General features: G+C 38.1%; 1 protein-coding gene across 1 annotated transcript in view; it reads left to right on the plus strand.

Moving 5' to 3' along the window:
* The window catches only part of VPS50 (VPS50 subunit of EARP/GARPII complex), a 134,232-nt gene that overhangs the window by 76,471 nt on the left and 40,519 nt on the right, over positions 1 to 17,242 (plus strand). The window contains exons 17-18 of the mRNA XM_088833270.1: positions 13,800 to 13,890; positions 15,776 to 15,952. Of these exons, the coding sequence (XP_088689396.1) occupies positions 13,800 to 13,890; positions 15,776 to 15,952 (268 nt within the window). The remainder of the gene's footprint in view (positions 1 to 13,799; positions 13,891 to 15,775; positions 15,953 to 17,242) is intronic.

The following is a 17,242-nucleotide window of genomic DNA, read 5'->3' on the forward strand; positions in this document are numbered from 1 at the left end:
TAAATGTTTTCAGTGACCTTAAAGGTGCGTTGACTGATGTCAGAAGAAGAGGAAGATCACCCATCCTTTTAGGGAGAAAAGTCTTTGCTTGCCTGAGTAAGAAAGGATTGGTTTATTTCTTAAAGTGTCTTTAAAATGTGCTTCTAGAGTTAATTTTATCATCCATATACTTATATTTGTTTTCTGTCTCGGTCAAGTGATTGAATCATGTCTTCTGGTTTGAATATTGGGCCTAATATCTTCTAGAACTGACCTGCCTTCTCATGTCACACTGCTCCTCCCTCCCCTGCCCGTTATCTTCTGCCAAACAAACTGTTTTGGTTAAGGCTTCAGAGAGAGTAGAAAATAAGTAATAATTTTAGGAGTAACTTTAGTTGTTGTATAAGATATCTGAGATATTTTTTTTTAAGGAAAAGGTTAACCAGTATAATAACTTCATTTTACATTGAAGTTATTTGTTATATATACATTGAAGTTATTTGTTGTATATACTTTGAAGTATAAGTGTCCATGGATATGTTTTCCTGGTATTGCATTGTAACAAACTATCCTGAAACTTACAGGCTTAAAACAACCACCATCTTATCGTTATTTCATGTATTCTGTGAGTCAGGAATAATTTAAGCAGGGATCAAGATTCTTCTGCTCCTCATAGCATTGACTGGCCTGACTCAGGAGTGCTCAGCTTTGTGTAGCGGGTTCAAGATGGCTTCACTTGCACCTTGGTAGAGGTGGCTAGAAGGGTGTACAGCTGGATTGGTTAGTCAGCGTGCCCACATGTGGCCTCCCTGGTGTGGTGCTTTCAGCGTGGTTGGACTTCCTCTATGGCAGCTGGCTTCCCTTAGAACTAATATTCCAAGAGAACCACACAGAGGGTGCTTGGCCTTTTCAGATACACGCTCTGGACTCGTGCAGTCCTGCCACCACATTCCATTGAATACAGACTTCTCATAACGCTGGTTCAGATTGAGGGGGAGGGAAATCAGACTTTTTCTGTTGACGGGGAGTGGTTAGGTCATGTCATAGAAGAGCTGTGTGTGGAATAGGAGATACTGTTGAAGCCCTGTTTGCTGTATTCCTTGGGAAAACGGGAGAAATGTTTTCAGAAACCAGTTTTGGGGGGAATTTGGTGAAAATGGTACCCATAAATTTGTTTATTTTTAGTACATGACATGTTCTTCTAAAAATTCAGTTATGTAAAATATGACTATTTTCCATGTCTAAACTATACAAGAGGGCTTAAATTTTGAACTTAAAATGAGAGCAAAAGGAACAGTGTCTTCATAATATATACCTCTTATATCAGACTAGTTTCTCTTCTGTATATATGTCCATACACATAAATGTACCATAATAGTGAGTGAACAACTATCAAATTCCACTTTTCCTCCTGCTGGTAAATTGTTTGGGGCCGTGTGGTGTTATCAGTGGCCTGGGGTTCCGACCTTTGCTGTGTTCCTCACTAGCTTTACTGCCTATGTGATTTTAACCAATCTTTAATTTTCTGAGCATCAGGTTCCTTCTCTTCAAAGTGTGTAAGGCTTATGTTGGCTACTCTACCTTCTTTAAACTCTGTGCTTTTATCATTTGCTTCTGGAGCCTAACTTCTATTGCTTTAAGTCTTTTATTAGCTTAAGTAAAAGATCTGTGTTTCACACACTTGTAATTCACTGATATTTTCCCTTTAACTTGTAGGTCAGCATATTTGAGACAGTTTGTAGATCGGTTATTATCTTCTTCACTATGTTTGCACTTTAAAATCTCTTTAATTTTATTTTAGCTGCACCTGTTCTTTATGTTGCCAAAAAATTCTTTGTATCCTGCTTATGTCTGGTTTCTTGAAGAGGCAAGTGACACCCACAAGTGCTTAAAGTAATGATCGAGATTGCTTTTTACTTAACTTTATGATTACAGTCAATTCTGTTATTCAGCATCTGATTGCAATTTGTACTTTACGTACTTAACTGCTTTTTTTTATCATAACTGCTATATTTTGTGTGTTAGTCCAATAAATTAGAAGAAAGGATATAAAATGCAAATCTTTCAATTTGTATAAAATGTTCTTGGGGAAAAGAAATGCAGAGGAAGTTTTCCTTGGCTTTGTTGAATCAATTTGGTTAATATTAACCAACTTATGGTTTCCAGTAAAAAGTGAAATGTTTCCTTTTTGCTATTGTTTCTGACCATGTTGCAGTGAAAAGAACATGACTTGGAAATCAGGGCCCCTGTCTCTGCTGTCCGCTAGTTGTGAGCCTGTGACCCTTCACAAGTGGATTCATGCTTGCTTGAGCCACCTGTGGCTTTATCTTTAAAATGGGCCTGCCTTTTATTGCAGACAGTTTGGGAGGATAGTGATAGATTATTAGTTTTTTCCTTTGAAAAAATTTTATTAAAACTTAACTCACATAAATGTATGCATATCTTATTGTACAGGTCTATGAATTTTTAATATATGTACAATGCATAAGGGGCTTCCCAGGTGGCGCTAGTGGTAAGAGGAGCCTGGCGGGCTACAGTCCATGGGGTCGCAACGAGTTGAACATGACTGACGTGACTTAGCAGGCATACACATTCCATAAACTGCCCAGGTTAATATATGTAACTTTTCCAGTATCCCCGAAGAATCTCTTGTACTTTTCTCTGTCAGCCAGGGGACGACAGAGAATGAGATGGCTAGATAGCATCACCGACTCTGTGGACATGAGTTTGAGTGAACTCCGGGAGTTGGTGATGGACAGGGAGGCCTGGCGTGCTGTGATTCATGAGGTCGCGGAGAGTCGGACACGACTGAGCGACTGAACTGAACTGAACTGAACCTCTTCAGAGTTAACTGCTGTTCTTAACTTCTGTCACCATTGACTAGTCATGGCTGAACATTAAATTGTAAATATTGTGGTTTTATAAATATTATTCTGAATTGTGTTGCTTTTGTCGTTTCTCACACACACAGACATGTGAGTTGATTTAGTGTATTGACCTACGATTCCTATGATCTGGGGGTTAAATTTAATTCAGTTCAGTTCAGTCGCTCAGTCGTGTCCAACTCTTTGCGACCCCATGAATCACAGCACGCCAGGCCTCCCTGTCCATCACCAACTCCCAGAGTTCACTCAAACTCATGTCCATCGAGTCGGTGATGCCATCCAGCCATCTCATTCTCTGTCGTCCGCTTCTCCTGCCCGCAATCCCTCCCAGCATCAGAGTCTTTTCCAGTGAGTCAGCTCGTCGCATGAGGTGGCCAAAGTATTGGAGTTTCAGCTTTAGCATCGGTCCTTCCAAGAATACCCAGGACTGATCTCCTTTAGAATGGACTGGTTGGATCTCCTTGCAGTCCAAGGGACTCTCAAGAGTCTTCTGTAATACCACAGTTCAAAAGCATCAATTCTTCAGCGCTCAGCATTCTTCACAGTTCAACTCTCACATCCATACATGACCACTGGAAAAACCATAGCCTTGACTAGATGGTCCTTTGTTGGGAAAGTAATGTCTCTGCTTTTTAATATGCCATCTAGGTTGGTCATAACTTGCCTTCCAAGGAGTAAGCATCTTTTAATTTCATGGCTGCAGTCAGCATCTGCAGTAATTTTGGAGCCCCCCCCCAAAAAAGTCGGACACTGTTTCCACTGTTTCTCCATCTATTTCCCATGAAGTGATGGGACCAGATGCCATGATCTTTGTTTTCTGAATGTTGAGCTTCAAGCCAACCTTTTCACTCTCCTCTTTCACTTTCATCAAGAGGCTTTTGAGTTCCTCTTCACTTTCTGCCATAAGGGTAGTGTCATCTGCATATCTGAGGTTATTGATATTTCTCTTGGCCATCTTGATTCCAGTTTGTGCTTCTTCCAGCCCAGCTTTCCTTATGATGTACTCTGCATATAAGTTAAATAAGCAGGTTGACAATATACAGCCTTGACGTACTCCTTTTCCTATTTAGAACCAGTCTGTTGTTCCATGTCCAGTTCTAACTGTTGCTTCCTGACCTGCCTGGGGTTAAATTAGCATTTTATTAAATTTAATTGGAAATTCCTTTGAATTGCCCATGTATACAATATGTCATGTGTGAATAGTGATGGTTTTATATAATACTTTCTAACATTTGTATTGGTTAGGACTGCTGGTACAATTTTGAATAGAAGTGCCAACAAGCGATATTCTTTCACTCAGTACTTTACCAGTAAGTATGATATTTGTGGTAGATTTTTGTAGACACTCTATATCTGATGAAAGAAATTCCCAAGAGATAGTCAACCTTAAGTCAAAAGGTATTAGTAAAAGTAAAGGGAATACTTCATAATGATGAATAGATTTTTGTTAGGAAAGTGTAACAGTCCTAAATTTGTAAGCTCTTACTAAGATAAAATCAAAATATATAAAGCAAAAATATTCAGATTAGAAGAAGAAATAGACAATTTATAATCATAGTTGAGAATTTTTGTGTGCCACTTTTAGTAATTTGTAATATAAACAGACAAAATCAGTCAGGATATATGTTTGACCAAATATTAATAAAATTTACCTAATTTATGTAGATATATTGATATATATATGTTTATACATATATGTATGTGTACATTATAATACTTAATAGCTGAAGAATTCATATTGTTTTTTCAGAGCAGAAGGACAGTTAATCAATCAATTGCTGGGACACAAAACAAGTCTTTGAAAAAGAAAAAGTCAAATGATTGAAATCAGAGCATATTCTGACCACAGTGAAGTTAAACTAGACTTTGATGCTATCATAAATGGAATTTCATTTTAAAATTGTTATTGTTAGTATAGCAATACAATTGATTTTGTACATTGCTCAACTTAAAAAAAATTTTTGTGTGGAAAAAAAAAAAAGAATCATTGTGTTCTAAAAAAAAAATAAATAAACTAGAAATAAATAAGAGAGAACTGGAAAATCTGCCAGTTTTGGGATATTAAACAACCTATTTTCCATGTTAAAGAAGGAACCATATTGGGAATTAGAAAATATTTAAAAATAAATGTTAGTAAACATATAATATAAAATTGTGAAGTATAACTAAAGCGGAAGGGGGGATTTTTAGCTTTAAATGCATTTTTTGGTAAAGAAGAAAGTTTGAAAATCAGTATCCTAAACTTACATTTCAAAAAGTTTAGAAAATGACAGCAAATTAAACCTAAAGAAATAGTGGGCAGATAAATTATAAGAGTAGAAGTCAGTATAAGTGAAGGAGGAGAGTGAAAAAGTTCACTTAAAGCTCAGCATTCGGAAAACCAAGATCATGGCATCCGTCCCATCACTTCATGGCAAATAGATGGGGGAACAGTGGAAACAGTGACTGACTTTATTTTTTGGGGCTCCAAAATCACTGCAGATGGTGACTGCAGCCATGAAATTAAAAGACACTTGTTCTTTGGAAGAAAAACTATGACCAACCCTAGATAGCATATTAAAAAGCAGAGACATTACTTTGCCAACAAAGGTACATCTAGTCAAGGCTATGGTTTTTCCAGTGGTCATGTATGTATGTGAGAGTTAGACTATAAAGAAAACTGAGCGTCAAAGAATTGATGCTTTTGAACTGTGGTGTTGGAGAAGACTCTTGAGAGTCCCTTGGACTGCAAGGAGATCCAACCAGTCCATTCTAAAGGAGATCAGTCTTGGGTGTTCATTGGAAGGACGATGTTGAAGCTGAAACTCCAATACTTTGGCTGCCTGATGCAAAGAGCTGACTCTGAAAAGACCCTGATGCTGGGAAAGATTGAAGGCAGGAGGAGAAGGGGACGACAGAGGATGAGATGGTTGGATGGCATCACTGACTCAATGGACATGAGTTTGAGTAAGCTTCAGGAGTTGGTGTTGGATAGGGAGGCCTGGCGTGCTGTGGTTCATGGGGTCACAAATGGTCAGACACGACTGAGCAAGTGAACTGAGAAGTCAATGAAAGAGAAAGTCAGTGTATAATAGAAGGAAATCTACAATACTACTTAGCAAAACTGGGCAAGAAAAGGAAAGAAATTATATCATCAGTTAAAAGGATATCTATAGATCTTAAGGGGCTTTTCTGGTGTCTCAGTGGTAAAGAAATGGCTTGCAATGCAGAAATCACTGGAGACACACATTTGATTCCTGGCTCAAGAAGATACCCTGGAGGAGGGAATGGCAACCCACTCCAGTATTCTTGCCTGGAGAATCCCATGGACAGAGGAAACTGGCGGGGCTACAGTGGATGGGGTTGGAAAGAATAGGACACGACTGAAGTGACTGAACATGCTCGCACATAGATCTTAAGACATTAGAAATAAAATGATATAGACTTTATGCTAATAAAGTTGACAATTTCTATAAAAATGAATGAATTCCTTGTAAAGTCAAATATAATAAGCTGATAAAATATAGAAAATCTGAGTAGTGCTGTATCTTTAAAGAAATTGAATCTTTGCTTCAAAGCATTTCCACAAAGAAACCTCCAGGCCTGTGCTGTCATTGGTTAATTCTTCTAAACCTTTAAGGGGGAAGTAATATCACTGACCTGGAGCCAGACATCTTGGAATGTGAAGTCAAGTGGGCCTTAGAAAGCATCACTACGAACAAAGCTAGTGGAGGTGATGGAATTCCAGTTGAGCTATTTCAAATCTTGAAAGATGATGCTGTGAAAGTGCTGCACTCAATATGCCAGCAAATTTGGAAAACTCAGCAGTGGCCACAGGACTGGAAAAGGTCAGTCTTCATTCCAATCCCAAAGAAAGGCAATGCCAAAGAACGCTCAAACTACTGCACAATTGCACTCATCTCACACGCTAGTAAAGTGATGCTCAAAATTCTCCAAGCCAGGCTTCAGCAATATATGAACCGTGAACTCCCAGATGTTCAAGCAGGTTTTAGAAAAGGCAGAGGCACCAGAGATCAAATTGCCCACATCCACTGGATCATGGAGAAAGCAAGAGAGTTCCAGAAAAACATCTATTTCTGCTTCATTGACTATGTCAAAGCCTTTGACTGTGTGGATCACAATCAACTGTGGAAAATTCTGAAAGAGATGGGAATCCCAGACCACCTGACCTGCCTCTTGAGAAACCTGTATGCAGGTCAGGAAGCAACAGTCAGAACTGGACATGGAACAACAGACTGGTTCCAAATAGGAAAAGGAGTACGTCAAGGCTGTATATTGTCACCTTGCTTATTTAACTTATATGCAGAGTACATCATGAGGAACGGTGGGCTGGAAGAAGCACAAGCTGGAATCAAGATTGCCGGGAGAAATATCAATAACCTCAGATATGCAGATGACACCACCCTTATGGCAGAAAGTGAAGAGGAACTCAAAAGCCTCTTGATGAAAGTGAAAGAGGAGAGTGAAAAGGTTGGCTTGAAGCTCAACATTCAGAAAACTAAGATCATGGCATCTGGTCCCATCACTTCATGGGAAATAGATGGAAAAACAGTGAAAACAGTGTCAGACTTTATTTTTTGGGGCTCCAAAATCACTGCAGATGCTGATTGCAGCCATGAAATTATAAGATGCTTACTCCTTGGAAGGAAAGTTGTGACCAACCTTGATAGCATATTAAAAAGCAGAGACATTACTTTGCCAACAAAGGACCGTCTAGTCAAGGCTATGGTTTTTCCCGTGGTCATGTATGGATGTGAGAGTTGGACTGTGAAGAAAGCTGATCGCCGAAGAATTGATGCTTTTGAACTGTGGTGTTGGAGAAGACTCTTGAGAGTCCCTTGGACTGCAAGGAGATCCAACCAGTCCATTCAAAAGAAGATCAATCCTGGGTGTTCATTGGAAGGACTGATGCTAAAGCTGAAGCTGCAATACTTTGGCCACCTCATGCGACGCGTTGACTCACTGGAAAAGACTCTGATGCTAGGAAAGGTTTGGGGCGGGAGGAGAAGGGGACGACAGAGAATGAGATGGCTGGATGGCATCACCGACTCTGTGGACATGAGTTTGAGTGAACTCCGGGAGTTGGTGATGGACAGGGAGGCCTGGCATGCTGTGATTCATGGGGTCGTGGAGAGTCGGACACGACTGAGCGACTGAACTGAACTGAACTGAATATCAACATAAACTCCTTCGGAGAATAGAAAATAACTTCCCTGGTAGTCCAGGTGTTAAGGATCTGCCTTCCAATGCAGAGAATAGAAAAGGAGGAAATGCTTTATAACTTATTTTATGAGGCCATCATAGCACTAATCCCAAAACATTACAAATAAAAATTATAGGTTAGTACCTCAAAAGAACTTAAGAGCAAAAGTCTTGAAGAAAAGATTGTCAGGTTACATCCAGTATACCTAAAAAAAGACAATACTTCAAGAACAGGCAGAGTTGAGTACAGGAATACAAGGTTGACTAAACTTTTTAAAAATTAATTAATTTACAAATTGACAGCTGTAGGAAAAATACCATATTGATCATTTTAATAGATGAAGAAAGAATTTTGATAAGATTTCCTTTGTAGTTCATAATTTTAAGAATTCATGTCTGTAATTTTTACTTTCAATCTAGTTTTGCTTCCAGTCTAATTTTAACTTCAACCTTATAGTTCAAGTATGCTTCTTATAAATAGCATATAGGGTTTTTTTAATTTTAAAATTCAGTTGGACAATTTTTGTGTTTCGACTGGAACTTTATTTCATTTTCATGTAATGTATTTATTGGCATAGTTGGGTTTAAGCCCATCATATTGCCGTTTGATTTCTAAAAGTGTAGATAACTGTTTTTTCATTCTCTGATTTCTTTTGGACTGATCTGTGTCTTTTCAATTTTCAGATCACTTTTTTGTCAGCCTTAAAATGTATATTCTGGTAGTGGCTACCATCAACATTCTAGTGTGCATTCCTGTTCTGTTACAGTTGACCTTAGGTTAATATGCTTCCAAAATAAAGCAGGAACCAACTTTATAACTCATTTACCTTCTCTGACCCTTTTAGTGTTATTGTCATATATTTTACTTTCTATATTATTTTTTATACTTTTTATATGTAGGCATAACTAAGCGTCAGTCTGTGAGTTGGTATCTTTCATACCGTAATAGTTTTATATTATTGTTTAATAGAATACCATGAATTTTAGCAGCTTAAAACAACGCCCTTTTGTTTTCTCACAGTTCTGTGAAAGTCTGGAAGTCTTGTCTAGGTTCCCAGCTTAGGTTCTCACAGGGCTAAATCCGGGTGTTGGCTGATCTTTCATCTGAAGACTTTGAGGAGGAGTGTGCATCTGAGCACACTGGAGACACTGCCCAGCTCAGTTCCCTGTGGTGTGAGGACTGAGGTTCCTGTTCTCGTGCTACCTACAAAGCCTTCTCAGGTCTCTGGTCATTGCACTTGACCCCTTTGGTTTCAGAAGCCAGCAATTCTCTCTGACTTCCCCATCTTTTATCAGGAGAAGAAAAAAGGTCTACTTTAAAAGGGCTTGTTCAGTTAGGTTTGTTCCACCTGGATAATTTCCGTTTTCATTAACTCAAGGCAGTTCAAGTAATCTTAATTATATCAGTAGAATCCCTTTTTTCCATATTTGGTAATGTAATCACAGGGTGGTCTTCATCATATTTAGTCCTAGGCATTAGTGTAGACAATCTTGAGGGATTTTAGAGTGCCTTTTAGAGTCCTGCCTATCTCAATAATTGTTGTGTAGTAATAATTTTATCGAGATATAAATCACATACCAAAAATGCCAAAAATTCACTCCTATAAAGTATGTATTAATAAGTCAGCAACAGCATCACCACTATCTAATTTCAGAATATTTTTATCACTTCAAAAAGTAACCCTTTACTAGTTAATTGGTACTTTTCTCCTCCTGTAGCATCTGACAATCACTTACTTATTTTTTGTCTTTGTGTATTTGCCCATTTTGTATATAAACATTTCATATAAATGAAATCATACATTATATGACCTTTTCTGTTTGGCTTTAGCTTAGAATATTTCTAACGGTTCATCCATGTTGGAGCATGTAACAGAACTTCTTTCTTTTTCATTGGTAAATAATATACTGTTGTATGGATAGACCATAATTTGATTATCCTTTCGTCAGTTAATGGACATTTGAGTTGTTTTCACTTTTTCAGTTCAATTGAGTCGCTCAGTCGTGTCTGACTCTTTGCGACCCTGTGGCCTGCAGCACGCCAGGCTTCCCTGTCCATCACCAACTCCTGGAGTTGACCCAGACTCATGTCCATTCAGTCTGTGATGCCATCCGACCATCTTTTCCTCTGTCGTCCCTTTCTCCTCCCACTTTCAGTCTTTCCCAGCATCAGGGTCTTTTCAGAGTCAGCTCTTCGCATGAGGTGGCCAAAGTATTGGAGTTTCAGCTTTAGCATCAGTCCTTCCAATGAACACTCAGGACTGATTTCCTTTAGGATGGACTGGTTGGATCTCCTTGCAGTCCAAGGGACTCTCAAGAGTCTTCTCCAACACCACAGTTCAAAAGCATCCATTCTTCAGTGCTAAGCTTTCTTCACAGTCCAACTCTCACATCCATACATGACCACTGGAAAAACCATAGCCTTGACTAGATGTACCTTCATTGGCAAAGTAATGTCTCTGCTTTTTAATATGCTGTCTAGGTTGGTCATAACTTTCCTTCCAAGGAGTAAGCATCTTTTGATTTCATGGCTGCAGTCATCATCTGCAGTGATTTTGGAGCCCTAAAAAATAAAGTCAGTCACTATTTCCACTGTTTCCCCATCTATTTGCCATGAAGTGATGGGACTGGATGCCATGATCTTAGTTTTCTGAACGTTGAGCTTTAAGCCAACTTTTTCACTCTCCTCTTTCACTTTCATCAAGGGGCTCTTTAGTTCTTCTTCACTTTCTGCCATAAGGGTGATGTCATCTGCATATCTGAGGTTATATATTTCTCCCACCAGTTTTGATTCCAGCTTGTGCTTCATCCAGCCCAGTGTTTCTCATGATGTACTTTGCATATAAGTTAAATATGAAGGGTGACAGTATACAGCCTTGATGTACTCCTTTTCTTATTTGGAACCAGTCTGTTGTTCCATGTCCAGTTCTAACTGTTGCTTCCTGACCTGCATGCAGATTTCTCACGAGGCAGGTAAGGTGGTCCGGTATTCCCATCTCTTTAAGTATGTTCCACAGTTTGTTGTGATCCATACAGTCAAAGGCTTTGGCATAGTCAATAAAGCAGAAATAGATGTTTTTTCTGGAACTGTCTTGCTAATGATGCTACTGTAAACATTTGTGTATAAGTTTTTGCATGGACATGTATCATCAGTTCTTTGGGTATGTATCTAGGAATGAGTAGTAAGATGACAAATGTTTGCCTATTTCCCCCTGCCCGCCTTCCCCCGAAGAAAAATCAGGTCCTAATATTTGGCAACTTTAAATGTTAATTTATTTGGAAAAAGTATTTTGTAGATATGCCTAAATTAATGATTTTGTGATGAGACTATCTTGGATTATCTGGGTGGGCCCTAATGCCATCACAGTTAAAGAGAGATAGAAGGGAAGTTGATATAGATACAGAGGCACATATAGGAGAATGTTATGTGAAGACAGGTAGAGGATGGAGTGTGGTGGCCACTAGCCAAGGAATGGTGGCAATTACCATAAATTGAAAGAGGCAAGGAACAGGTTCTCCTCTAGAGCTTCTGGAGAGTGTATTCCTGCTGACATCTTGATTTCAACCTTGTGATTTCAGACTTCTGGCCTCCAGAACTGTGAGATTATATATTTTTGTTGTCTTAAGTCACCTGTGTGTGTGTGTGCTAAGTCACTTTAGACGTGTCAGACTCTTTGTGACCCTATGAACTGTAGCCCAGCAGGCTCCTCTGTCTTGAGATTGAACCCAAGTGTCCTGCATTGGCAGACGGGTTCTTTACCACTAGCACCACCTGGGAAGCCTTAAGTCACCCAGTTTTTGTTAATTTATTATAGTAGCCACAGGAAACCAATACGGAGTGAAGTTTCTGGGTCATATGGTAACTCTATTAACATTTTGAGGAACCTCCAAACTTTTCCAAAGTGGTTGTACCATTTTGTATTTCCACCAGCTCTATGTGAGGGTTCTAACTTCTCCAAGCCCTTGCTAGCTCTTGTTGTCTCTTTGATTTAGCTATCCTGGTGATTGTGAAGTGGTACCTCCTTATGGTTTGGATTTATATTTGCCTGATGAATGACGGTTTTTACATGTTTAGTGGTCGTTCATATATCTTCTTTACAAAAAATGTCTGTTCAAAGCTTTTGCCCATTTTAGAATTGATTTATCTTTTCTTTGTAGAATTGTAAGAGCCGTAAACTTCCTAGTTTTAGTTCTTACATATGATCTGTGATTCATTTTAGTTAGTTTTTGTAAATGGTGATAGGTATGGGCACAACCACTTTTGCCAAATTCTCAGCCATGGCCTCCCACTTCATACATTTCTTTTGCACTTCTGTCTGTCCTCTCCATCCAGTTTTATGCATGCTAGATGTTTTGACAGTCTCACCTATCTTTTATGATCTTTTCTGTTTCTTCTCATTATTTTTTCCCCCCATTTGTGCTTCAGCTTTGCTATTTCCTATCGAACTGTCTTCAAGTTCATTAATTCTGTCATCTGGTGTTTTACTTACCCAGTTTTAATTTGAAGTGTTTTATTTTTTCAGTTACAGAATGTTTGATTCTTTTTTGTTTTTATTATTGCTCTTCTTGAAATGTTTTTCTTGCGCATCCATCTTGCGCATCTTTTTGCTGTATTTTGTTTAACTTGTTTGTAGTAGTTACTTTAAAGCCCTTGTCTATTAAAAACACTAATATTTGGAGCAGTTTCTGCTTGTCACACATTTTACCATTTATTCTGTCTTTAATTTAGAGCCTGTGGTTTTTTGTTTTGAAAATCTAGATTTTGTTTTTAGCATGATTTTAGTAACAGCAGTGAGACGTGTTGTAGGAAGAGGACAGGCACTGGCCCTTTTATTCCTGGGTTAACAAGAAGGAAGTGTTTGTTTCTCTGGAACTGCTTGTATAATATACTGATTACCGAAGAGACAGGATTTCCCAGGTGGTGCTTGTGGTAAAGGATTTTCCTGCCAGTGCAGGAGACACAATAGATGGGAGTTCGATCCCTGGGTCAGGAAAATGCCCTGGAGAAGGAAATGGCAATCCACTCCAGTATTCCTGCCTGGAAAATTCCGTGGACAGAAGACCCTAGCAGGCTACAGTCCATGAGTCACAAAGAGTTGGACACTACTGAATGTGCATACACTCACATGCACACACTCAGAAAACAGTAAGAGCAATTAAAGAAAGAAGAGATCAGTATGATATGTGACTACTTGTTAATTTAAGTGCCGTACTTGCTAATTAACTCGTAAATGTTATGTCGAGATGGATGGGCACTGAGCTAAAATATATTTAGAGAGTGATAATCACCTTGATATTGTGGTTTAGTAAGAATGATTAAGGTCTATGCTTTTTAACATAAAACACTTGTCAGTATTTATGGGTTCATAAATCCTGTAAATTATTTCTTGTTTTTTCCTTTTGGCAATGATATGTCATTAGCTAAATGATATCTTATGTACATGAGTTGGTGAGTTACTTAGTTTAGTCCCTTAATAAAAATGTCATTTTCCCTGCATTTATTATTTTTGCAATATAGTAGAAATATTCTTGAGTTTGGTAAATGCTTGAGGTTTTTTCCTCTTACAGATAAATAAGTACGTAAAAGCAAATGTTTGTGTTTACTACATTGGTCTGAATGAATTTTCAAAATTGATTATGATCACAGTGATAACTGTAATAGTTTTTGTTATATTAATTCTTGTGTGCAGTATGCTTTTCTTCTTACTTTTGGGATTATTCGTTGTTTTTAAGAACAAGGCTTGATGAACTGAGAATGTTTCTAGAGAATGAGACCTGGGAACTTTGTCCTGTGAAGTCAAATTTCAGCATCTTGCAACTTCATGTAAGTTTAAGAGCAGATAAATCAGTTTTTTATTTAGTAATCTTTAAAAGCAAACCAGATACATGAAAGCATTTATAAGATAATTAAGGAAGAGTGCCTTTCCTTTCTTCCTTAAAAATGATTAATAATAAGCCTTTTTTTTTTTAAAAGGGTGACACTTTTATGGATGTCACAGTCTGTCACTTTTTACTAATTTCAGTTTATACAGTTTAGAAAAACTCTTTTTCCTGCAAAGAGTCACAATTAAAGTAACTTGTTTTCTTTAGATTTCAGAAGAGGGTCCCTGCTTTATTTAAATCTTGCAGAAAAATAATCAGTTATATTTTGATGGTCTTTAGTGAAAATGCTTATATTTGAGGAATATTTGTCATTTCTTAAAGGGTCCAGTAGGTTCTTGATTTCTGCTGCAACTCATAAATTTGTCTGTAATGAGAAAATACCTCAGGGATAAAAGAGGCATTTACTAAAAAATACCACTAGTTTTTATTAGTTAATTGATTCCTTGAATCCTGTAATCTGTGAAAATATCTTTAATTGATTTGTTTTTTCTCTTGTTTGAAACATAGTGTAGATAAATATTTCTTGTGTGTTAGACAATGTCCTACAAATATCCAATGTCAGAATATAGTATATAAATTTAGATTCCTTTTTAGAAGATCTTCTGTGGTTAGTTTTTGCCTCTGGAAGAAATATCTTTCTAGAAGGAATTTTCTTATTTTGGATAAATGTAGAGAATACATGATTAAAAGGATTTTTTAATGGAATAGTGTTTACATTCATATTGTGTAATAGCTTACCTCTTATCCAGGTTTATCATATTGCTTTCCTAAAGTGGTGATATTAAATGCAATGAAACGTGTTGATTAATAAATGCTTTAAAGATAGCAAAATTAATATTAATTTTAACATTATTTTAGAGTTATTAAATTAAGATGATTCCTTATATTACTTCAAATTCCAGCATTGATTTTAGAATCTCTATGTAAATAATTTTATTTGAATTTGTATTTAGCCATCAGTTGTGTGTGTGGTACAGGCACACATAAATCCTCAGTCGGTAAAGAATCTGCCAGCAGTGCAGGAAACCTGGGTTCGATTCCTGGATTGGGAAGATCCCCTGGAGAAGGAAATGGCAACCCACTCCAGTGTTCTTGCCTGGAGAATCCCATTGGCAGAGGAGCCTGGCGGGCTACAGTCCTTGGGGTCGCAAGAGTCAGACACGACTTAGCGACTCAGCCACCACCACCACCATCGTAACAGAGAAAGATAGATATTGCATGCTTGGTTTTCATTGTATTCACATAGAGTGTCTTAAATGGTGTGAGCTATTTGACCTGACAGCAGTTAGCTTTTACAAATGACTCTGTTGATTGAAACTACCCTACTGGGACTTCTGCTATTGTGTAAAAATTTTTAGAATTATCATTTGAGTTGAAGTTATTAAAAATTATGTGCCATTCCATAAAGTAAGCCAAAAATAGCTTGATGCAGATAGCTCTGTTTTAAGTGATGTCGGTTACTGAATTGTCTTAGGGAAGATGTTTGAACATGTGTGTTCGAGTTTGTGCTTTCAGAAAACTTATGAGATTTAAAAACGAATAACGTAGAGAATCAGGATATCTTCACTAACTCTGCGTTTGCAGACGGAATGTGTTTACGTTGTTGTTGTTCAGTCACTAGTTGTGCACAATACTTTGCGACCCCATGAACTGCAGCACGCCAGGCTTCCCTGTCCTTCACTCTCTCCTGGAGTTTGCTCCTGCAGCATGCCAGGCTTCCCTGTCCTTCACTATCTCCTGGAGTTTGCTCCAACTCATGTTTATGTACTTGAATTTTACTGTTGTTGCAGAAAGGAATCTGGCTCATTTCTTTTTTTAATCTCTAGGAATTTAAATTCATGGAACAGTCTCGTTCCCCGTCAGTTTCACCCAGTAAGCAGTCATCTGCAACTTCCTCAAAAACAGTAACCTTGTTTGAGCAGTACTGCAGTGGTGGGAATCCATTTGAAATTCAGGCCGACCACAAAGATGAAGAAACAGAAGATGTCCTGGCTTCTAATGGGGTATGTGGTGTTTTTAAAACATACTGTGGAATGTAAGTGGCGTTTTCTTATCAAGAGTGTTGTACCCAGTGAGCAAGGTAATTGGCTAGATTTGTTCATACATTTACTACCCTGCTTTCCTACCTATGGGGCTTCCCACATGATGCAGTGATAAAGAATCCATCCGCTAGTGCAGGAGACACAGGTTCGATCCCTGGGTTGGGAAGATTGCCTAGAGGAGGAAATGGCAACCCACTCCAGTGTTCTTGCCTGGGAAATCCATGGACAGAGGAGCCTAGAGGGCTACAATCCATGGGATTGCAAAGAGTCAGACAAGACTAAGCACACACGCATACATTCATATATTTACCACTCACTTTCCTACCTTTATATTTAGGCACCCGTGGTACTGTTTGCACTGGAGATGAATGGCTTTCCAGTACATTTTGTTGACATTGACCTTTTGAATGATGAGCTTTGTCTTTGTGTTTACTTTATGTTGTTATTAGATTGCTTTATATTCTTATCAGCTTATTGATGGAATAGGAGTATAGTTTCTTCACTGCACAGTTAACATGATTTGTTATGTATGCGAGATGGATGTATGCACTTTTCTCTCAACTCTACTCTTGGGCAGCTAAGTGAGTCATTTTGTTCCATATCTCCTTTACTGAGAAAGGGTAATGTCTTGTTTGGTTACTGGCTAGGAATATTTTGAGCATTTAGGAGTATGATATTTTTGTTTTGTAAATTTATTATTTTAAATTGGTATATAATTGCTTTATAATGTTGTGTTGGTTTCTGCCATACATCAATGCGAACCAGTCATGACTATGTGTATATATATCACCCCGCTTCCTGAATCCCCACCCCACCCTTCTAGGTCATCGCATGCCCCACTGGGCTTCTTGTGTTATATAAGAGTAGTGTTTTAACAACACTCTGAGCAGTTCAAAAAACATAAACCAGAAGTAGTGTGAGTTGATGGCAAGATTTGCAGGCAGTTGAATGATTATGACTTTTATTGATTAACTCTGTGGCTCTTGGCAAGTTATTGTGACTTTGTGACCCTCAGTTTTCCCATATTTGCAGTGTGGGAATGCTTGCTTCACCATGACCTACAGGGTGTTTTCACAGTTTTTAATTTGGATGTGTCCTCTGCTCTTCAGAATTTCCAGAGGGACTGGGTACGATTTTTGCTTTGGATTTGAGGAAGATGCAGTGAAAACTGTGCACATTTGACAAAAAGCTGTTGAATTTGTCTCCATGTTTTTGGGTTATGAAGTGAAACTCTCCTCTAAAAAATACTAT

The sequence above is a fragment of the Moschus berezovskii genome, chromosome 3 (genome assembly GCF_049115385.1).
Source record: "Moschus berezovskii isolate FMDL1 chromosome 3, NW_MosBer_1.0, whole genome shotgun sequence".
NCBI classification, from domain to species: domain Eukaryota; kingdom Metazoa; phylum Chordata; class Mammalia; order Artiodactyla; family Moschidae; genus Moschus; species Moschus berezovskii.